The following is a 23,199-nucleotide window of genomic DNA, read 5'->3' as shown; positions in this document are numbered from 1 at the left end:
TTTCTATGATCATGCTTTCAATCTCATTTTAGGCCAAGTGCTAATCTTTGCTTGCTTGCTTCCCAACACCAGAAACATATTGAAAGTACAGTGGTGCAGTCCCACAGATGTGCTTTCCTCTAGAGTGACTTGCACACATTGATTCTCCCTGACATCCCTGCTACCCTGCAAATGCAATTCTGCAACAGTATTCACATAGATCAATTTGATAAAGCAGCCACAATAAATGCACTAAATAATAAATGAAAAGTTACAAATGCCAACCCCAGCTTGAATACTAATGGAACGTTAATGTATTTTCTTTACATGTTAAATCCTGTCTCCTTCATGCTTGCCCACGGCAAGTCCCAAAACATCAATATATCTGGAAACAAAGAACTGCAGATGCTGGTTTATACCAAAGATAGACACAACTGTTGGAGTAACTCAGTGGGTCAGGCAGCATCTCTGGAGAAAAAGGATGGATAACGTTTCAGGTCGGGACCCTTCTTCAGACTGAAGAGATATCCCATCCCAGAACGTCATCTATTCCCTGCCCCTGTAAATACAATATTTTATTTGAAACTCAGTGGGTGAGGCAGCATCTATGGAGAGAAGGAATAGGCGACATTTCGGGTCTCAACCAGAAACATCACCTATTCCTTCTTTCTATAGATGCTGCCTCAACTGCTGAGTTTCTCCAGCATTTTTATCTACCTTCAATTTTTCCAGCATCTGCAGTTCTTTCTTAAATATTTTATTTGAATATCCTTTATTAATAATGCAAATCCCACTACACTGGAAATGTTTTCCACCTCAAGAATTCACAATGCTTTTTTGAAAGGACTAGCAAACCAACTTGTGGACTTGAACTATAGTGTGCGGCGGGATAGGCTTTTGGCATTGGAGCATAGGAGGCCGAGCGGAGTCCTTTGTTAAAATACTAAATCAAGTGGCATGGACGTGAACACTCAATCATTTCCTGGGAGTTGAGGATTCGAAAAACTAGAGGGCATAGACTTCAGGTGAAGAGGGGAGAGATTTAAGAGGGATCTCAGAACTCAGTGGTCCATATGAGGAAGAAAACAATCGGAGGTAGTTAGTTATCGAAGCGGGTACAATTAATCCATTTTCCAAAGATGAATCATAGAGAGTTATGCAGCACACAGAAACAAGCCCTTCAGTCCAACTTGCCCATGCCGACCAAGGTGTCTCATCCATACTAGTCCTACCTGCCTGCATTTGGCTATATTCCTCTGAACCGTTCCTCCTCATGAACCTGTCCAAATGTTATTGTAGCACCTGGATGGATGTTTAATGAATATAGGACAAATGAAGGCAAATGGGACTTGCCCAGAATGCCAGCTTGGTCAGCATGGAGAAGTTGGCATTCCATGCCGTACAGCTCTATGACTCTATCTGTGCCCTCTCCTCGAAAATGGCGAGGAAAAAAAAAAATCTTGGCAACACATTTTGTTGTTACACTGATGAATAAACCTCCCTTCAAGGTAGCAGTTGCCTTTTCAAATAACCTAAGTGTGGAAGCATTAAAGGCGAGTTAAGGAGTTCCGCAACCACACCAAATGTAACACCACTTCACTAACTCCTTCTGAGGTCTCAGTAATTATAAGGTTTGTTTAAAGAAAAACCCTGGCTTTACATTCTGATGATTCATGCATTTCAACAGCTCTCGTAATTATATATCAAATGAAATGTACTAATTACCTCAAATTATTGTAAATAAACAAGCCAAATAATTAATTTGAATGCATTTGTTAATAACAGTTGTATGTGGGTGCAATAATGATTGAAATCACGATGGGAAAAAATGAACACAACATATACAAATGACTAAAGCAGCCTGGATTGTCCATTTCTCCTGACGGGATAAATACAAAGAAACACAAATAGGTCTTCACATTCTGTCTGGGTTCCGAAGGCAAATATATACTTTTTAATTATTGATGTTACTTGCTTTACCACAAAGGAAGTGGAATTGGATGGAAATTTAATGATAATAAAACCTGTCTGCTTGGGGAATTTGAGATTCAGAAATTTGTGTACAAAGAGCTCTTTAAATTCGGCTGCCGTGATCTTTCCACTTATTGAGCAAATACTAATTCAGCAATAGTTTGGCCAAGACCTCCATCCAGCGAAGGTTAATGGAGATCAGGGAAAGCTAATGGAAGTGTCTTGAGGACAGTCCGTATTACAGTTGTGGATGTGCTGGATGTTCTCAGATGTATGGAATTAGATACATCTTCTGGGCCTGATCAGATATATCTGAGGACACCGTGGGAAGCTAAAAATAAATTCAAGAGCCCTGGCTGAGATATATGAACCATTGTTAGACACGAGTGAAGTGCCGGAAAACTGGAGGGTGGTTAATGTTGTGCCTCTATTTAAGAAGGGCTGCAAGGAAACACCTGGGAACATCAGACCAATGAGCCTATAGAGCAAGGGTTCCCAACCCGGGGTAAATTGACCCCCAGGGGGTACATTTTGCCTAACCAGGGGGTACATTTGTTGATTCTGGATTTGTACACAATTTTTCTCATTGACTGACTGTGTTTGGTTCTGGTAATAACGGTATCTGTTCATCATTAGTTGTTCATAAATAAGTGAAATAACATTGTTATATGCTATTAAAGTTGCCTGGGGTAAACGGGATGAAAAAGGTTGGGGACCCCTGCAATGGTTTTGTGCTTGGGAGATGGAACCTCACAAATTTGGTTGGGTTTTTATGAACTCATCAATCAAGGAACTTACAAAATTCTTAAGGGGTTGGACAGGCTAGATGTAGGAAGATTGTTGCCGATGTTGGGGAAGTCCAGAACAAGGGGTCACAGTCTAAGGATAAAGGGGAAATCTTTTAGGACTGAGGTGAGAAAAACATTTTTTACACAGAGAGTGGTGAATCTGTGGAATTCTCTGCCACAGAATGTAGTTGAGGCCAGCTCATTGGCTATATTTAAGAGGGAGTTAGATGTGGCCCTTGTGGCTAAAGGGATCAGGGGGTATGGAAAGAAGGCAGGTACAGGATACCGAGTTGGATGATCAGCCATGATCATATTGAATGGCGGTGCAGGCTCGAAGGGCCGAATGGCCACTCCTGCACCTATTATTTATGTTTCTATGAGGGCTGGTCTGTAAACGTAGTCTATATGGACTTCAGCAAGATCTTCGATAAAGATCTTGGATAAAAACCACACTGTTGGTTGCTCTGAAGGTCAAAAATGGGGAATACGAAATGGGTTTGGGTAGGAGTGCTGTGAGGTGGTGTTTGATGGCCAGCACAAACGCAGTGGGCTAAAGGGTATTTTTCCATGCTATATCTTTCCATGACTTTACAACTCCATGGGCAGCACAGTGGTGCAGCTGGTGGAGCTGGTGCCTCTCGAGCCAGGGGCCTGGATTCGAACTTGACCTCAGGGACTGTCTGTCTGGAGTTTGCACGTTCTCCCTATAACCATATGTAATGCTCTCGTTCTCATCCAGTGCAGTTCACAAAGCGGAAAATAAATAACACAAAAACAAAATGTGGCTGCAAAAAACACATTGCCACAAAGCCCATCGTTCAATGGAACTTCCGTCTTCATTCATGTTAATGGAAGTGATGGTACAGTTCCCAAGATTTTGATCTTTACCTCAAAAGGTGTCTCAAAGGCCTCGATTAGCCCTCCTATCATGATCAGGCCTTCCGTAGTCACTTGCATTCCAAAGTAGTTCCTCCACGCGACACTTTCGACAAACCCGCAGTCAGCGTACAGTTCAATTTTATCCCACGAAACACTGACTGCAACTTTATGCCACCTGCCATCCGAGAGGAAGGGAATGGGAAACCTGTGAGAAGAGGAGAACATCTTCAATGATCCACTGAGAAAAGGCAGAGGAACGTGCACGTTTATTCACCACGGGAATTCACAGGACTTTGTGTGTCAAAGGGCGGGAAACAGTCAGGTCGGAACTCGGCCTGGTACAGAAAACTAAAGAGGAATTACTGGATAACCATCTAACCTGTCAAAAGGCAGAGTGCACTGTTTTAGTGTAATTGATGAAAATATAGTTTGCAATAAGTTGTGCAAACACCTTGCATTACTGACAACATTAACAGAAGTTGAGACACTGCACCTTACAGCACAGACTAATATTGAACAAGAAGATAGACACAAAACGCTGGTGTAACTCAGCGGGTCAGACAGCATCTCTGGAGAAAAGGAATAGGTGACATTTCGGGTCGAGACCCTTCTTCTATTCCTTTTCTTCAGAGATGTCAGAGTTGCTCCAGCTTTTTGTGTCTATCTCCGGTTTAAACCAGAATCTGCAGTTCCTTCTTACATATTGAACAACATGTGTAAAGTTCATGTCCAGAAGTTTTTTGAACTTGTTAACAGTTGGGTACAAGCAATATCATTCATCCTTCCAAAAATCTGCATGAAGTTTATTCTCAGGTCCGATTTGTTGGAATAACTCTGCTTCATCAAACAAAGACTGCAATTCAAGGGAGCCCAAATCGACACAGATATCTTGCAACGGAATCTCATTTGAGCAGTGAAGAGCTTTGGTCGGAGGTATTTAAGAGGTCACAAAAGGCTGAAGTACATGGGGTAGGGTTATGTACTGAAACCAAGCTTCGATGTTAACAGAAAGAACCAACTGTACTTTGAAACACAATCTTATTTTTACATCTCCGACCTCTCTGTCCTGGGTCTCCTCCATGGCCACAGCGAGCAGCACCGGAAATTGGAGGAACAGCACCTCATATTCCGTTTGGGGAGTCTGCATCCTGGGGGCATGAACATCGAATTCTCCCAATTTTGTTAGTCCTTGCTGTCTCCTCCCCTTCCTCAGTCCCCCTGCTGTCTCCTCCCATCCCCCAGCCTTCGGGCTCCTCCTCCTTTTTCCTTTCTTGTCCCCGCCCACCCCCGCCCCCGATCAGTCTGAAGAAGGGTTTCGGCCCGAAACGTTGCCTATTTCCTTCGCTCCATAGATACTGCTGCACCCGCTGAGTTTCTCCAGCTTTTTTGTGTACCTTATTTTTACATCTGTTGCTCTGACAATCTCACAAAGAGGGTTGATTGGTCCATGAATTTGTTGTGAGGTGCTACAGATTGTCACAATGGAAAAATAATTCTTAATGCATCTTTATCACTTTTCATATCTCGGTGGTAAAATCACTTGTATAAACCACATTTTGATGATGAATAAAAGAATGATCCGTGGGAAGCCAAAACAACAAGCGTGCCTTCTTTGGAACAATGGTAGACAAAAGTGCTGGAGAAACTCAGTGTGTGAGGCAGCATCTATGGAGCGAAGGAAATAGGCAATGTTTCGGGTCGTCAGAAGAAGGATCTCGACCCGAAACGTTGCCTATTTCCTTTGCTCCATAGATGCTGCCTCACCCGCTGAGTTTCTCCAGCATTTTTGTCTACCTTCGATTTTCCAGCATCTGCAGTTCTTTCTTAAACATTCTATGGAACGATAGTAACTTTTGCTGAAGGACTGGAAAACAAATTGGTTTCACAGGAGGAAAACGCTGGTTGGCTTTCAAACCCACAATGTTCCAGTGATAACGAGTGCAGTTATATCTTCTTGTGATACCAGGATGGCCAAACAATTACACATGGGAGCCACAGGTGACGGAAGATGGGTCTCAACACAAAACATCACCTATCCATTACCTCCATAAATGCTGCTTGACCTGCTGAGTTACTCCAGAACCTTTTGTTTTGCTCAATTAAATTCTGCAGCTGAGCCACTTCCTTATCAGATGCAGAAAGCACTCTGGAAATGTGCATGATAGAGACATAGAAAATAGGTGCAGGAGTAGGCCATTCGGCCCTTCGAGCCTACGCCGCCATTCAATATGATCATGGCTGATCATATTTTAGACGTAAACAGAGCCCAGTCCTCTACACTCAATATTTGATAATAGCGGTACTTCTACTGATGTCATTAATTATTCTCATACAAAAACAAATGGGTTACTTACTGTATATTTGTATGACCTTTTACGAAGAGACACAATGTGCTGGCCTTCAAGAAAGCTATCAACAGATAAAGTGAAACTGTCCTCAATTCAGCTGTTTTCCTCAAGGCCACAAATCTGGGATGTTCAAATTCCATGATGCTCCCGTGTTGCTCTTACAAGAGAAGGCCTGGTCAGTGATTAACTATTGATGCTGCTCAAATTCTACTGCTGTTCCCCACAACAGAATCAAAACGAGGGCGTCACAACCAGTGGTCCGTCAGGCAGGTTAATATGAATGACCCCCAAACCCAATATTTGAGGCAGCTACAATGGCTGAGCTCAGAGAGGGGTGTCTGCTTGATGCACAAACCTTGGGTTCTTCTGAACCCGTTTCAAATGTTTGCAATCATTTATCTTTTGATTACTAACTAACCTTGTACCGAATATGCCAGGATATCGATTAATTATCGAAGATAGACACAAAATGCTGGAGTAACTCAGCGGGACAGGCAACGTCCCTGGAGAGAAGGAATGGGGTGATGTTTCAAGTCGAAACCCTTCTTCAGACTGAGAGTCAGGGGAGAGGTAGTCTAGATATAAGGAAGGGTAAGGTGCGAAAACCACAGATCAAAACGGACGATGATTAATTATTGCACCCGTTTCATTCTCCTTATCTACAAGTCAGCAGACCTGCCTCAGACGATCCAATACACAGCGAGGGAGTTTTTAAACACGTCAATGAGAGCTTGCTATAAAGGTGGTAACCTTTGTTACAACAGGGTAGAATGGTGGCGCTGTGGTCGAGTTGCTGCCTCACAGCGCCAGAGATCGGCTTTCGATCCTGACTACGGGTGCCGTCTGTACGGAGTTTGTACATTCTCCCCGTGACCTGCGTGGGTTTTCTCCGGGATCTCCCGTTTTCTCCAACATTCCAAAGACATACAAGTTTGTAGGCTAACTGGCTTGGTAAATGTAGAGATTATCCCTAGTGTGTAAATTGTTCCTTAGTGTGCGGGGATCACTGGTAAGCATGGACTAAGTGGGCCGAAGGGCCTGTTTACGCGCTGTATCTCTAAACTAAACATCAGATCCAATGTTCAGTTTCTCCTTTAGAAAGGAAGGAAACATTATTTTCTTCTCAGCGTCAATGACTTCACTTTTCAGCACATGTAAAGTGGCCATGAATCATTTCTCACTGAACACGAGTTCATCGATGAAATGAGGTGGGATCGATCATTGACGCTACTCCTTTGAAAATCTCCCACCACACTTTTGATGCTCATGGGTTATGAAAACAGAAAGAGCTGGAAACATTCAGCAGGTCGGGCAACATCTGTGGAAAAGGAAGGAGCTAGTGTTTCACAGCACGACCCATTGTTTCTGAATGTTTCCAGCAGTTTCTTTTCACTCCAGATTTTTAGCATTCTTTTTTGATTTTCGTTAACTAAAAGATTACTTAATGGAATAACGGAGCACAGAATCAGGTCCTTGACCTACTGTCCGTGCCAACCCAACAAGCACCAGTTTTTACCCAACCCATTTTATAGCCACCAGGCTCCCCCCCAGATTTTACCACACATCCGATGGACAATTTGCAGCAGCCACTTAACCTAACATTCAGCACGTTTTTGGGATATGTGAAGAAATCAGAGTACCTGGGGGAAAACTCACAGGGAGGATGTGCAAACTCCATATGGACAGTGCCCGAGGTCAGAACTGAATGCTGTGCCACTCATTTCACCCTGGCCTTGAATTCTTTTACAATCTTAGAAATGAAAGGCTGTGCAGTAAAAATATGAATGGTAGCTCAAACATGTGAACTTTATATGCGTAGGTTAATTTCACAAAAGCTTCTGGATGTGCTTAAACGCACACTCTCAAAGCTCAAAATTTGCCACAGGGTTAAATAGGCAGGTCCACGGAAAATACTAGTGTGCAGAAAACAAAGTAAAGAATAGGTCTCCCATTCAGCGTGTAGCTGATGTGTATTCTCCTCAGCAGGTTTAGAAATGAGTGGGGATCCTATAGATCAAAGGGAAGACAGGTGTATGGATAGGAAACCTTTCAGGGATATGAACCAGGCACAGACAAATGGGACAAGCTTGGATGGGGCATCTTGGTCAACATTGATGAGTTGGGCTGAAGGACCCAATACCCTGCTGCTTGACTCTATGACTATGGCTGAGCACAGGGCAATTACTATGAGGATGGTCTATTGCACATCCAACATTAAGCAGCAGGCTCCAACCCTGTAAATTAAAAATTTGTCCTGCTGTGCAGAAATAATAGGTTTTAATGTTAAGAGGCAATCGTGTCGGTTTTGTTATAGCTCTTGGCTATCCATGTTATAGTCTGGCAGTATTACAAATAGTATGTATTCAAGTTCAAGCAGCCATGATCTTCAAGGGGTTTCACATGAGAAATCCCAGGAATTCCCAATGTTTATTGTGCTTCCCGGAAAATGAATATCTCCATTTTACAACACCTTAAAACTCACCTTTATGTAAAGCAAGATTACATATAACAAGAGTGAGTAAAACCACAGGACATCCCAGACACATAATCGTCCCACGTCATTAGTGCTGCCTTGCACCTTATTAAAGTCTTTGACCACTTTGTGGATAACAAAGGATCAGAAGAACTGGATCAGCTGCTACTGGGAGAATTGTCATTCAGTAACGTTTGGCTTATCCTGTGACCTTAGGTCCTCATTGGTTCCTGATCACCTTATCTGCTAAGTTGCGGGGTGTCCAAAACCCCGGCATCGAGTATACTCATGATCAAAGATCCTATAGCGGAGCAAGATAGACTACTCCCGCTAAATGCAATGGGCTGACGTGTAGTATGCAACGGAACGGAACGTGGGCCTTTTTTTCGTCCATTTCCGTAACCAGACCCGACCCGCAGTGTAATCAACATTGTGGGGGAACAGTTTGTGTTAATAAATTTAAATTCTTAAAATGAGGAGAAGATTTTTACCAAATAACTTTGATTTTTACGAGGATGTTTCCGTAACCGGCTTCCGTCTCCCCACTATTATCCTACGGGATCTTTGGTGCGGAGACGGAAGCCGGTTACGGAAATGGGGCCTTAAATTACCCACAAATCTGCCCATGACCGTGCTACGTCTTTTTCGACGAGTGGACCATCTTGCTCGCTATAGGATCTTTGCTCTTAATGAGCATCCATAGCTCTTTGCAGCAGATAACTCCAAGGAGTCACAACCCTGTATTATAGAGTCATACAGCACATAAACAGGCCCTTCAGCCCACCTGGCCCATGCCAATGGCAGAGTAAACTTGATGGGCCAAATGGCCTACTCCTATCAGTTATGATCTTATGACTCCATCCGCAAAACACAAACAGCTGAGCCCAGGAACAAATGGAGTAACCCCTCACTGCATCAACTCTGAGATAATCATATCGGTTACTTGGAGAATTCCTCCCAGCCTTCACAAGCTCAGGGCTAATGCATGGCCATTAATGATAGTTATTGATCTATGGGTCGTAGATGGTAATAAACTACTGTGTGTGTCTTTGAGGCAACTCTTTCTTCGTCTCCACCTTTTATAAACCTGGAAAAGCAGCCTGGTGCCACAGCAAGTGGGCACAATGTAGCTAGCACTGGTACCGGAGCCTGAAGCCCTACAACTCCAGGATCAGGAGCTCCCATGTTCCCACAACCAGGACGATGCAGTGGCACAGCTGGTAGAACTGCTGCCTCACAGCGGCAGAGACCAGTGATTGATCGTGACCTCGGCTGCTCAGCTGGTGTGGAGTGTGACATTCTTCCTGCAACTGCGTCGGTTTGCTCCGGGTGCTCCACTTTCCTCCCAACATGTGTTGGTCTGTAGATGAATTGGCCTCTGCAAATTGCCCCAAGTGTTTTGGGAGTGAGAACGTGGGGTAACATTGAACTAGAGTGAACATGCCCTGGATACTTAGCATGGACTTGGTGGGCCGGAGTGCCCATTTCCATGGTGCCACTTTTCAGTCAATCAAGCAACAGGTCCTGAACTAACCTGCAAACCACAAATGCTATCTCAGCATCAGAACTACGGCAAGGTCTTACACAGCCGTGGACTTGCTTTCTAATTATGATTTGCACTAATGTCTTGCTTTGCTTTCCACAGTCTTTTTCTTTTCATGGTCTTGCAGAGTTTGTGTGTAGATTATGTACAGCATGTATAATGTGGGTTGTGTGGGCCTATGGCCTGTGATGTTGCTGTAAACAAGATTTTCGTTGTACTTGTATCTCACCGCACTTGTGTGGATGGCAATAAACTCAACTCGATACATCACTTGCCTCATTTATTGCTGTGCACCTTGACAATTCTACCCCCCACTCACCTCCCGCCATCAAAAGACACTGGCTTGAGGAGAAAGTGACATCAGGCAAGTTAAAGTGGACCAGCAAAGACCGCTGATGGGAAGAGGACTCAGCAGTGATGGGAGCTCCCAAGCAGATCTGTAACCTTCTGAAGAAGGGTCTCGACCTGAAACGTCACCCATTCCTTCTCTCCAGAGATGCTGCCTACCCCGCTGAGTTGCTCCAGCATTTTGTGTCTATCTTCGGTTTAAACCAGCATTTGCAGTTCCTTCCTACACAGATCTGTAACATTGGCAGGCTGTAGGCACAGGAGGCCTGCAAATCGCCCACATGCAGGCAAAACAGACCAGGACGGGGATTCAGGACGTTGAGTTGAAATCAGTTTTCAATGCAGTTATTTACATGTATATGCATCATGTAAACTCATAGTCTTTCCACTGAAGACAGACAAAAAATGCTGGAGTAACTCAGCGGGACAGGCAGCATCTCTGGAGAGAAGGAATGGGTAACGTTTTGGGTCGAGATCCTTCTTCAGACTGGTTAGCACGCAACAAAAAGCTTTTCACTACACCTTGGTACACGTGACAAAAAACTAAACTAAAGTAAACGTGGATGATCACCTCCATTCCAATTCCAGGTAAGTGCGATGGCACAGGCCACAATGAGTGGCTCTCAAGTCCACTGTGAGGTATGATTAGTACAGGTGTCTGAGGTTATGGGGAGAAGGCAGGAAAATGGGGTTAGAAGGGAGAGATAGATCAGCCATGATTGAATGGTGGAGTAGACCTGATGGGACGAATGACCTAATTCTACCCATATTCTTATGACATACAGGCTTGCTTACAATGCCATCTGAAGGAGGCTCCTAGTCTGGTCTCCGCATGCAAAATTTCAAAGCCTCTTCTGCTGTATGACCGTGCTCCATTATAGACATAGGCAAGAAGCAATAGGTGCAGGAGTAGGTCATTCAGCCCTTCGAGCCAGCACTGCCATTCACTGTGATCAAGGCTGATCGTCCACAATCAGTACCCTGTTCCTGTGACAATTAACAGCAAAGTCCCTTCAAAAGCCTGAACTAAATCTATTCCTTTCAGGAAAGTGCCACTTCACACATTGTAAACAGCTGAAAGAGTATTACTGGAGTCAGACAAAGGGTATTTTAAAGAGAGTGGGGGTATCTCAGGTACATGTGCATCTTGTCTGGGTATTTCGGGGTGAATGGGGGAAAGCACTACATCATACCCAGTGCGTTTTTTGTGAGAATACGGGCGTACTGGCACCTCTACAAACCAGATTGATGGACAGTGACATGCAGATGTTTTGTGCACCGGCACATTTTAATCTTCAAACGAAGCACTGATCCCACCATTACCACAGGCGCTACATCCTCACAATAATCCATTCTCTCTGCAAAGATTGCAGATCTTCTGTCGGTTATCCTACAGAAACAACATCTGGGAACAAAACTGGCAAAGACGTGGCATGAGTAATAGAACTGGAACTTTTCAATAGTAGAGCTGATCTTGAAGATGACAGGCTAAAATGAAAGCAGTTGTACAAACAACACATGACGTAATATATGGCCTACAGTGTGAATTGGTTTCATAAAGGCCCGCCACAAAGCTTTGAGGTTGAGGCATGCTTGCACATCAATCTGTTAGATCTCTCTATCCCGCAAACCGGCAGACACGCGACCCAGCTTAAACGTGGTCATCTGTCTCCGTTGCATTATTTGACAGGTACCAAGTCTTTGTAATGGAGACGGGGGGAGGTGCTTCAGGTGCCGAGGTGAGGAAGTCTGGCCAGCAGCCAACAATCAACTCCACAGATGCAGCTCAGATGCAAACGAAAGATTAAGGGAAATTAAAGAATGAAAGAAACTAAACTCTGGCCCGAGGAAGCCGAGTCTGAATGCCAAGATTCACAGACGTAAAGTTGTTGCACATGTTACAGCTGAAGCCACGATAATAGTCTTGGTGCTGGGACCGTACAGACAATTAACCTGCTACACATCTGCTGTTTCCCCATTAGATGCATATACACAATGTATGTATTACTGTGAGGGCAGCACACAATGGTGCAGAAGCCACAAATATCATTTTGTTTCCCTTTTATACCATTTCAAAAACATTCAAGATAGTGAGGGGAGATGGTCAAGGATTGAAAAGGTGATGTGGGGAGAAACCTGAACGCTTCCAAACTGTACCAGAATAAAGACTAATGAAACATAGAAAATAGGTGCAGGAGTAGGCCATTCGGCCCTTCGAGCCTGCACCGCCATTCAATATGATCATGGCTGATCATCCAACTCAGTATCCTGTACCTGCCTTTTCTCCATACCCCCCCCGATCCCTTTAGCCACAAGGGCCACATCTAACTCCCTGAAGGACTAAAGCCCCGGGATAACTTAAGGGTGGCACAGTGGTGTAGCTGGTAGAGTCACTGCCTCACAGCGCCAGAGACCCGGTTGTGACCCTGATCTCAGGTGCTGTCTGTGTGCAGTATGCACATCATTCTCCCTGTGACTGCGTGGGTTCCGGTTTTCTCCCACATCCCAGAGACCTGCGGGTTTGTTTGTTGATTGGCCCTCTGTAAATTGTCCCTAGTGTGCGGGGACCGGATGTGAAAGTGCAATAACATGGAACTAGCTTGTCAAGGAGTAATCTATGGTTGCCATGGACTCGGTGAGCCGAAGGGTCTGTTGTCATGCTGGACTCGTCAATCAATCAACCAACGTCCGAAGAGTTGAATACACTTTCAGACGCAACATAGAAGCTGAGATTTTTGCAACTGGACTCAGGCATTTGGCCAGTCAAAAAGGGGCAAATTATGCTGATCCTACTCGGGATGAAGGGTCCTGACCTGGAACGTCACCTATCCATGTTCTCCAGGGACGCTGCCTGATCTGTGGAGTTACTCCAGCACTTTGCCTCTTTCCTTGATAAATCAGCATTTGCAGTTCCTCGTTTCTACACCTAACCATTTATCCTGTAACCCCTCCATCTTGCTGGCATTCTCCCAATGCGTCAAATCAGTCTCTGAGCTTAACTGCGTGTCTCTTTGCTTTCGCTCACCCGAGCAGCCCACTGCAATCCGCCTGCTGCCCACATCTCTAATATCCGTCGTTAGCCATGTTTGGTATTCTCTGTACGTTTCGAGAGTTCTGCAGGATCACTTGCGAGCAGCCGAATCTCATGCTTCAGCCCGCAGCTCCGGCAGCTGCAGCCAGCAGCATCACAGGTGGAACACAGGATTCCTCTGAAATTTTGGGCAACCTCACCACTCTGGCCCGTCACTGCCCATTTGAAAAGGTCACTCCCTTATTTAATGAACAACAAAATTCAATGCATGTTCACAGTGAAAGTCTTGTAAAACGTTAATGCCCCTGTCCCACTTAGGAAACCTGAACGGAAACCTCTGGAGACTTTGCGCCCCACCCAAGGTTTCCGTGCGGTTCCCGGAGGTTGCAGGTGGTTGCCGGAGGTTGCAGGTAGTGGAAGCAGGTAGGGAGACTGACAAAAACCTCTGGGAACTTCCGGGAACCTCTGACAGTCTAACGGATTGAGAGCAAGTTGAGACAGGGCACTCGAACAAGATGCATGAAAAAGATTTTAAAAATGTCAAGGACAAGCAGATAATGATCGACTTGTTTAGCAGAAATGCTGTTTGACAAGCTAGGCCATTTACACACTCGGAGAAAGTGAATTGATTTAAACGGCATTTCGGTTCAAGGACCCGAGTAGATTCCAATTTAAAATTGGCGCAAAGGGATCTCCCAAGGGTTGAAATGTTCAAGGTTTTTAAACAAGAATAACCAGACAGCAGTTCATGGGAACCCACCTCCTGCCCCCAGACTTGATCATTTTTGCTTGGGGAAAATGAATCCTATTTTGAGAACTCAGCTCAGACTTAAAACAGCAAAGATGCCTGCCTCAGGCAGAGATGTTTCTGAGGCATTGTGAGACAAGAAATAAGCAAGGAATCACACAGCACGGGAACAGGCCCTTCAGCCCAACTCATCTGTGCTCACCATCGAAGCTAGTCCCATTTGGCCGTGTTTGTCTCATATCCTCCAAACAATTCCTATCCATATAACCGTCTTTTAAATCTTGTTATTGAACCTGCCTCCGGTTCTTGGCTTGCATTATTGATACTGGTTTATTTATTTCATATTTATTCAACTTCTACCAATGGAGGAATGTATGTGTCGGGCCCAGTGGTCCAGAGCTCTGGATAACCACACAGCAAACAAATACATTCAAGTATCTTGTGTAGGAAGGAACTGTGGATGCTGGTTTACACCAGAAATAGACACAAAATGCTGGAGTAACTCAGCGGGTCAGGCAACATCTCCGGTGAAAAGGAATATGTGACATTTCAGGTTGAGGCCCTTCTTAAGACCCTGAAGAAGGGTCTCATGCTGAAACATCACCTATTCCTTTTCTCCAGAGGGAGACACAAAATGCTGGAGTAACTCAGTGGATCAGGCAGCATCTCTGGAGAAAAGTAATAGATGACGTTTCAGGTCAAGACCCTTCTTCAGACCCTGACCCGCCGGAGTATGCTGGCCCTGAAGAAGCATCTCGACCCGAAACGTCACCTATTCCTTTTCTCCAGAGATGCTGCCGTGACTCGCTCAGTTACTCCAGCACTTTGTGTCTATCTACATACAAGTATCTTATTCAATTGTGCATTTATAGAGAGGGTGCAGTGATCTAAAGACCCAGAAATAACATCAGCAGAACCTGTCGTCTCATCCTAAACTGGGTTTTTTAAGGATTCTTTCAGACACAGCATTATCCCTGCCTTCACTCATATAGCCCTGAATAAAGTGAACACTTGCAAAATGAGTCACGTCTTGCAACAGCAGGTGCATAGCCTAAGGTACACGTACACACACAGATTGCTTTTCGTTTATGAATCCACTTAACAAAAGAGGGATTTTTCTCTGTACATTGTTATTAATTGTCAAGGTTATGTGAATAAAGAACACAGATTACATTGTAGACTCAGTAGACTGCAGATGCTGAATTGCTGCACAGGATATAAACTGTTGCATTATCACAGCTGGTCAGGCAGCATCCGTGTCGGGAGATGAACAGACATTGCTTAGTTGGTACAACTCAACATTTTGCTGCAAAGGTTTGTGAGCATTTCCTCGTGTTCCCAACTTACTCATAGTGGCGCCGCCTGGTGGTCACAAAGCTAAAGGCGTAGGGACTGAGCCGGACTTGCAGCAAGATGTGGCTCTGCGAGCCCAGGATTGTGAACAGGGTGGTGTCCTCCCTCATGCTGTAGCGGAGTTTGATCAGTAGGCTGAACTCGTCTGCAAAACTAACAAGTCAGTAAGTGAGTAGAGTCACAGATAGAGTCATCGAGTGATACAGTACGGAAACAGGCCCTTCAGCCCAACTTGCCCACGCCGGCCAACATGTCCCATCTACACTAGTCCCACCTGCCTGAGTTTGGCCCATATCCCTCCAAACCGCTTGTATCCATGTACTGTGTATCTGCTTGTTAAACGTTGGGACAGTTCAACTACCTCATCTGGCAGCTCGTTCCACACACCCACTACCCTTTATGTGAAAAAGTTACCCCTGAGATTCCTATTTAAATATTTTCCAATCACCTTATCACAGGCAATGATCCCTGCCTCAACTACCTCCTCCGGCAGCTTGTCATATTCATATTCATTGATATGCTAAAGTCAGGGCATAAGATCCACACATGTCCTGACTGCAGGTGGCCTCATCCATTATTGGAGCACTGCTCCACTGTTGAGGACTTTACTGTGGGGATGGTCACTTGGTTTGCTTTGGAGAATGTTATTTTGCAGGTTCCTTGGGGATACTGTTTCTGCTGGGGAGTCTCTTATATCCTGCAAAGCCAGTGGCCAAACCCTCCACTCAGCTAAGAGCCCAGGCCAACATTGTTCTGGTCCTTGCCTTCTTTCCCCTGCTTCTACTCTGGCCTCACCTGATGGACCTCAGGCTCCAGGTCTCCTCCTAGCTCCTCTGGCATAGGCTGTTAGCTCGATGTACAGCAGGTACTGAATGATGATGGACTCCCTCTCAGCAACCACTTGGTCACCCCAACTTGGTCATTCTAACTTAGTAACCAGCCACCTCCCCGCCCCCAGAAACATGGAGTCCCCCCCCCCCCCCCCCCCCCCCCCCAGGCACTCCCCACACAACTGTTGCAGGTGACAGAATTGTTTAACCCAATACCATCATAGATGTATGTGCTCCCCAGGGCCCACCCTGCTTGGCAGAATTGACCACCAGAAACATGGAGTCTCGTGTGGTTCCATTGGCACACCCAGTGTGTGGAACATTTTCATTTCATTAAAAAGGCCCAGGTTCATCAAATGCTTGGAATAATAGTGTTGAGGAAGATGAGAGTCGACATGGCCTTGACCTCCATGGAAGGAGCATTCGCAGCTCGAGTGCTTGAAGGGCCTCCAGATAATGTCACGATGAAGGTTGCCAGGGAAACACAGCAAGTGCAGTTGGATTATGGTGTCTACGAAGACTCTCTGGACGTGGGCTCTTCACTGATGGCCATTCCCTTGCCTCCTGGCATGAAGTCCGTGACCAGCCATCGTCATAGCTGCACAGAATGGGATGGGGTGTAGCTCGCAGTGTCACAAGTGAGGATCCAAGGAATTAGTATCCCAGCAGCTCATTGCTGAAAGAAACACTCCCTTTTAGATTCAACACTTTCTGTGGACATTGGAAGGAGATGAGCAGCCCGCTGTCATTGTTGAAGATAGCTCTTCAGATTTCCCAGTGTGTAGAAGAGTATTCCTTTAAACAGTGAAAAAAAGCAAAACCTTGCAAAAAAAAAAAAAAAAATGTTTTTAAATTGCCCTTCAACAATCATCGAAGAGTGGAATTTTGAGCTACAAATTATATAAGAGCGGAAATGTGAGTTAGATTATTTGGTGTGTGCTGACTGATATATGCACAGAAGTGTCTGGGCCAAGATCACAGATAACATGATTACATGATCTCACCTGAAAACAACATCCAGCACTATTTAAACTAAACAAAGTTGACATCGGATTGTGCAGCATGTAACAAGTTGCCGTGGGCTCCAATGTCTATGTTTGTGCATTTGCCAAAAACTTTAGCAGTTGTCAGTTGAATAGGAATGTTTTCCGCTTGGATTCCCAATTCTAAGCTCTAATGTTGCAATATTTGTATTATTGTTCAGGTCGCACACAGACATTGCAATATTTTTGGCTCCGAGACAAAAATCTATCAGAACGTAAGAAACAACATGTACAAGATTGTTTTAATAAGGACTCGGGTGCTGAGCTATAGAAACATGAAGCCAGAGAGGTTAGGCTGCATTTATTGACCCCCTTCGCTGACGTGATCTCCCCACATACCAACATTAAGCTTCCTACATAAAAAGCAGCTGAACAAACCCAAAATACCAAATCATCAATATATCGCCCACAATATTCCCACAACCAGGACTATTCTGCGCAGAAAATACTTCTGGGAAAAAATGTAGAAAATTTGTCCCAACTTGAAGTGGATGATCAGCCTTGATCATATTGAATGGCGGTGCAGGCTCGAAGGGCCGAATGGCCTACTCCTGCACCTAATTTCTATGTTTCTATGTCTATGTTTCTATGAAGCCTGGTTAAATTGATCTTATCTGCATGTGCATGATTTATACCCCTCTGTTCTCTGTACATCCATGTATCTAAAAGCCTCTCAAATGTCACTATCGTTCCTGCCTTCAGCACCAGCCTTGGCAATGTGTTCCAGGCCCCCAGCGCTCTCTGTGTAAAAAAAAAACCTGCCCCGCATATCTCCGTTAAACTTTCCGCCCTCGCATCTTAATATTATGTCCTCTAGTGTTGGGCATTTCCACCCTGGGAAAACGCTGTTGTATTCCATCTGAACACATCTGATGTCTGCTAGTGATTGAGGGGCCAGCAGTAGATGTCTCCTTTGGGAAAGGTCTCGTTATCGTACCCACATCACTCTGTTGCTCGTGATCCCACGGTTTCCTCTAATTGGCAGGAAGTCAAGCGATTAAGCATAAGGAATGGGAATGCAGAAACTCAAACTGACATCCGCTGTGAAAACCTTACAAGACATATTTTCACGATTGCGACAAGAAAAATATACTTCTTGCCTCCTACCCAAATGTTGGTGGGAAAGTATTCTGACAATGCCTGTGACAAGCTGGTATACTGTATATAGAAATGTATATATATACACACACACACACACACACACACACGGTGTCACGAGTGAGGATCCAAGGAATTAGTCTCTCGGGAGCTCAGTGCTAAAAGAAACATTCACTCTTAGATTCAGCAATTTTTGTGGACTTTGGAAGGAGTTGCAAAGTCTGCTGTCTTTGCTGAAGATGCTTCTTCAGGTTTCCCAGCATGTAGAGAAGTGTTCCTTTAAATAGTGAAAAAAGCAACAACAAAAAAACTTGCACAAGATTGCACGATATAAATAGCAGTTTGAAATGTGACATTGAATGACATGCTGGTATTGAATTCATTACCAATAACGAACAGTAATTCAAACATTGTACTTTCCTTTTATGCTTCCCAAATTATGTGAACTGACGTGTTAATCCCAGAATGTTTGCAACTTGTCTGGACCACCTACCAATCTCTGAAACACAGCATCATTTAAATACTTCTGAGCTGAAGGAACCTGTTGAGGTCTGAACATTTGGAAGGAATAGATTTTAGGCAGCTTGAGAACGGTATAAAGTTGGCAGTGGTGCCTGTGAAGCCCACAAGATCCAATCGAACATGTATAAGGCCTGGATAGAGTGGATGTGAGCAGGATGTTTCCACTGGTGGGAGAGTCTGGGATCAGTGGGCACAGCCTCAGAATTAAATGACATATTTTTAGAAAGGAGATGAGCAGGAACTTCTTTAGTCAGAGGGTGGTGAATCTGTGGAATTCATCGCCACAGATTGCTATGGAGGCCAAGACATTGGGTATTTTTTAAAAGCGGAATCAAGCAAATTCCACCCGATTTAAGTGCCGGGATCACAGCACCCACCTGTAGATCCAAGGAAAATTGAGTCCTGAACTGAACCTTATTCATCAGTGAGAAGGCCAATGAGAACCACCAATGCCCACCTCTGAGATGACTAATTATAAGTGGGGAAACTGTTAGTTGCCCCCTCGAGAACAGTTCTCCCTGTTGACAAGGCTAGTGCTACCTGCTCCACCATGGCAGAGTAGTAAGTGAACTTCCACCAGCAACCTGGTGTAGAGTTACTGGTGGATATTGTGATGTGAGCAGACCCAAGTCCCTCTCACCAACTGTTTTTAAACTCCTCATTGGGTCACAGAAGATTTCTGTGTGCAATGATGGCATTGAACTATGCTACGGTATCCAACAGTCTTGGTGAGTGTAGTTGGAACGAGTCGCTCTCAATAATGGAGGAGTCATGGTTTCTGCTTCCTCTGATCTTGGAGGATTGTTTCAGCAGCTCGTCAAACCAAGTCTGATTTACTCAGCATGTAATAATGGACTAGATAGCTTTTATACTTTGGGAAGCCTTGACCAGGAGAACAATTTTACTGTGTACTATGCAAAGAGAAATCATCTCACAGCATTTGAATGGTTGTGCGTAACACTCGAAACAATGAATCTTTTTACATCTCACTGAATCTAGAAACATGCCTTAAAATAAAGCAATGGGTCATACCTGCTCCCAAACACTTTTCTGGTGGGTGCGCTGAGCGTGGAATATTGCCCAATTTCATAGACTGTACAGTTCTCTTCATCAGTGGATATCGACACGTTGGTGAGATCAGAAGACGAGGAAACAAGCCTATCCACTAGGTCTACTTCATCTGGAAAGTGAAGAAATATTCAGTCATTGAAATTCAGTCACAAGCTCAATGTACATGTCATTCAGATGCATACAGTACACAATTCAGAGAAAAGAAACAAAAAAGATGACTTAGTTGGTTTGACACGGTCCTTTTATTCAAAAGGTCTAAATTCCAGCCACCGATGTGGGGATTCACGTGCCATTCCTCTACGAAAGCCTAATGCAAAAAGAGATTGGGAATCTCAACCCAATTCCCAGCAAAAATGCGATATTGCACGGGAACAATATTAAACCATCAACACTGCTACACTTACTTGTAAATGGAATATTACTCCCAGGGTGTGCTCTCAATACATTGAGTATTCAAGCAGGCGTTCAGACTGTTGATCTGTAACCATGATTGATGATAAGGGATTTCTGAAGTACAGAATCCCAGGTATTGGAATCCTGTGCGTCAACTAGTTTTCCCATCCAAGCCGAGTAATTTTCTTTCTTCTCTTAACCATATCCTTCCACTCGTGCCCATTGTCTCAATTTGACACAACTGGCCATTAACAAGAAACAAAGACGCAAAGTGCTGGTGTAACTCAGCGGGTCAGGAAACATCTCTGGAGAACATGGCGAGCTGTCGCTTCAGTTCAGGACCTTTCTTCAGACTGACGTTACACTTGTTTGTTCCATATAGGCTCTGAGTGATAATATTAAGCGGGCCAGTGCTAAATAGAGCTCTTTAATTGTTTCATTTTGGTATCTAACATCTTTAACCCAGAGATCATCCATTGTAAATTGAGGACGAATATAGAAACAAAAAGTGGCAAATAGGCTTTTACTTAATACAGATACAGTTTTAGTCAAGAGATGCTATGCTTCATTCTGTATGAATGATCTGAATCCACCCAGTAGCACAACCTTTTAGTTCTGAATTCATCTTACTAGTCCGGGCAAATCTCACTCCACATCAAATCATCTACAAGGTAAAAGATATTTTAAGAATGGTTTCATGTCACTGAATTGTTTTGACTGTCCCAATCCCTCTTTTGAAAGAGAATTTAGCTTGCATGCAAAGTTTATTGGCACCTTTTCACAGTAGTTTACTAACAAGCTCTGCTAACAAGGCCAGGCAGATGTCCTAGCTTCTGATGCAATTTTATTAGCCTTCAAGCAACAATCATCCATTGCTATCATTCCAGTTTGAGGCATCTCACTGCTTGCAATAAGCATCTTGGCAAACTTTCTGACTGTCAATTCTGCCATCTATAGTCACCAAGCTAAACCAACAACACTTTGATCATCAGGTCTATAGCTTCAGTCTTGGTCAGGAGGTGAAGGAATGGTTGCAAAAGTGAAAAAGATTTGCAGTACCATCTGAACATTCATAAACCAAACGCTGAGGGGAAACATTTTAACTGTGAGATTTGTAGTGCCAGGTTTGATAAACAAATTGATTTGCGTGATCATCTACAAAATTCAAACAAAATATTTCAATGGATTTGATTTGCAGCAGAATATTGCAGAAAGCGTAGGACATCAGTTAACCACTGTTGAGATGTGGAAAACATCCCATGGGCCGGACAATGAAGATTGCATTTTAAGTTGAATTTGAATCTTGTACATATTCTGATGGCGTCTGGATCAAACCCGAGTCTCTGGCGCTGTAAGGTAGCAACTCTACCTATACGCCATTGGACCATTATTATCATATGAATACAAACATTTGCTTTCTCTCCACACATCAGAGTTTAAGTGTCAGGACACATTGACATTCATCTAATTATCGTTTAAAAGTAACCTACAAAATCTATTTCAAGCGATATTTCGGTCACCTCCAACATGATCATTCAGAGTTCTTTAGCATTATAAAGTACAAGATATTAGTACGAGGCACCATATACACAAGAGTTCTCATCCTTTGGTACACAAAATTGCTGGAGAAACTCAGCGGGTGCAGCAGCATCTATGGAGCGAAGGAAATAGGCAACGTTTCGTCCCGAAACGTTGCCTATTTCCTTCGCTCCATAGATGCTGCTGCACCCGCTGAGTTTCTCCAGCAATTTTGTGTACCTTCGATTTTCCAGCATCTGCAGTTCCTTCTTGAACAGTTCCCATCCTTTACCTGAAAGGAGGAATAATCAGGATTCATCGATTCTATACTGTAAATGGCTCAATTGTAATCATTTATTGTCTTTCCGCTGACTGGTTAGCACACAGCAAAAGCTTTACACTGTATCTTGGTACATGTGACAAACTAAACTGAACTGAGGGTTACACAAAAAAGCTGGAGAAACTCAGCGGGTGCAGCAGCATCTATGGAGCGAAGGAAATAGGCAACGTTTCGGGCCAAAACCCTTCTTCCTTCTTATAAACTGATCTTGGTTTAACTTTTTGTCCATTTTATTATAATTTGATTTGAATTGACTCTACTCAAACTGGGACAGACAATTATTCTGCATCATGTTTTGCTTCTTATAAAAATGCTAGGAATTTATTTGAAGCTAATGAAGGCAATTTGCTAAACTCACCATGCAGTGGGTGAGGTGACCTGTTATACTCACGGGTCCTGCTGAATCGCAATCAAATTCATTAGTGTTGGGGAAACAAGGCCTGTTGCTGGCACCTGTCTTGCTTACTAACTGGATTATTGCATTATGACTGAAATGTATTGTAGCAGCTAAACAAATAAGACCAAGTTATTCTTCTCTTCTCCAGTGAAACTTAGAAAAATATTTTCAAACCTCAACATCATTGAAATCGCACCAAGTTTATGAATCACTTCCTTGGGGTAAGCAAATATTAGTTCTCAAAGATATCTAACTTTTCACGGGGAGTGATGTGGAAAACCTGTTCCAAAAACATACGGTTATTAATTATTGGAAAACAATTCCCACTGTTCACTGTGGCAAAAAAAACATGATAAATTACTTAAGTAACTGTGTCTGACAACCCAAGACTCACCCAAGCAGAACATTCTGTGCTTGCCTTTGCACGCAAATTGGTCATCTGATTTAATTAAAGTTTTTGGTTCCTTCATAAACTGTGCTGCGAATGTTTTATTGAAATTATCACACAGCTGTTGACTTCCTGTGT

At 43.8% G+C, this 23,199-nt stretch overlaps 1 protein-coding gene across 1 annotated transcript in view; it reads right to left on the bottom strand.

Moving 5' to 3' along the window:
• Positions 1 to 23,199, bottom strand: part of LOC129711794 (collagen alpha-1(XI) chain-like) — an 85,476-nt gene that overhangs the window by 22,602 nt on the left and 39,675 nt on the right. Inside the window, exons 2-4 of the mRNA XM_055659729.1 lie at positions 19,987 to 20,134; positions 15,456 to 15,614; positions 3,627 to 3,822 (exon numbers count right to left, since the gene is read on the bottom strand). Coding sequence (XP_055515704.1) covers positions 3,627 to 3,822; positions 15,456 to 15,614; positions 19,987 to 20,134 — 503 coding nt within the window. The remainder of the gene's footprint in view (positions 1 to 3,626; positions 3,823 to 15,455; positions 15,615 to 19,986; positions 20,135 to 23,199) is intronic.

This window comes from Leucoraja erinacea, chromosome 31 (genome assembly GCF_028641065.1).
Source record: "Leucoraja erinacea ecotype New England chromosome 31, Leri_hhj_1, whole genome shotgun sequence".
In the NCBI taxonomy this organism is placed as follows: Eukaryota; Metazoa; Chordata; class Chondrichthyes; order Rajiformes; family Rajidae; genus Leucoraja; species Leucoraja erinaceus.
This window is presented reverse-complemented; position numbering and strand designations above follow the sequence as displayed.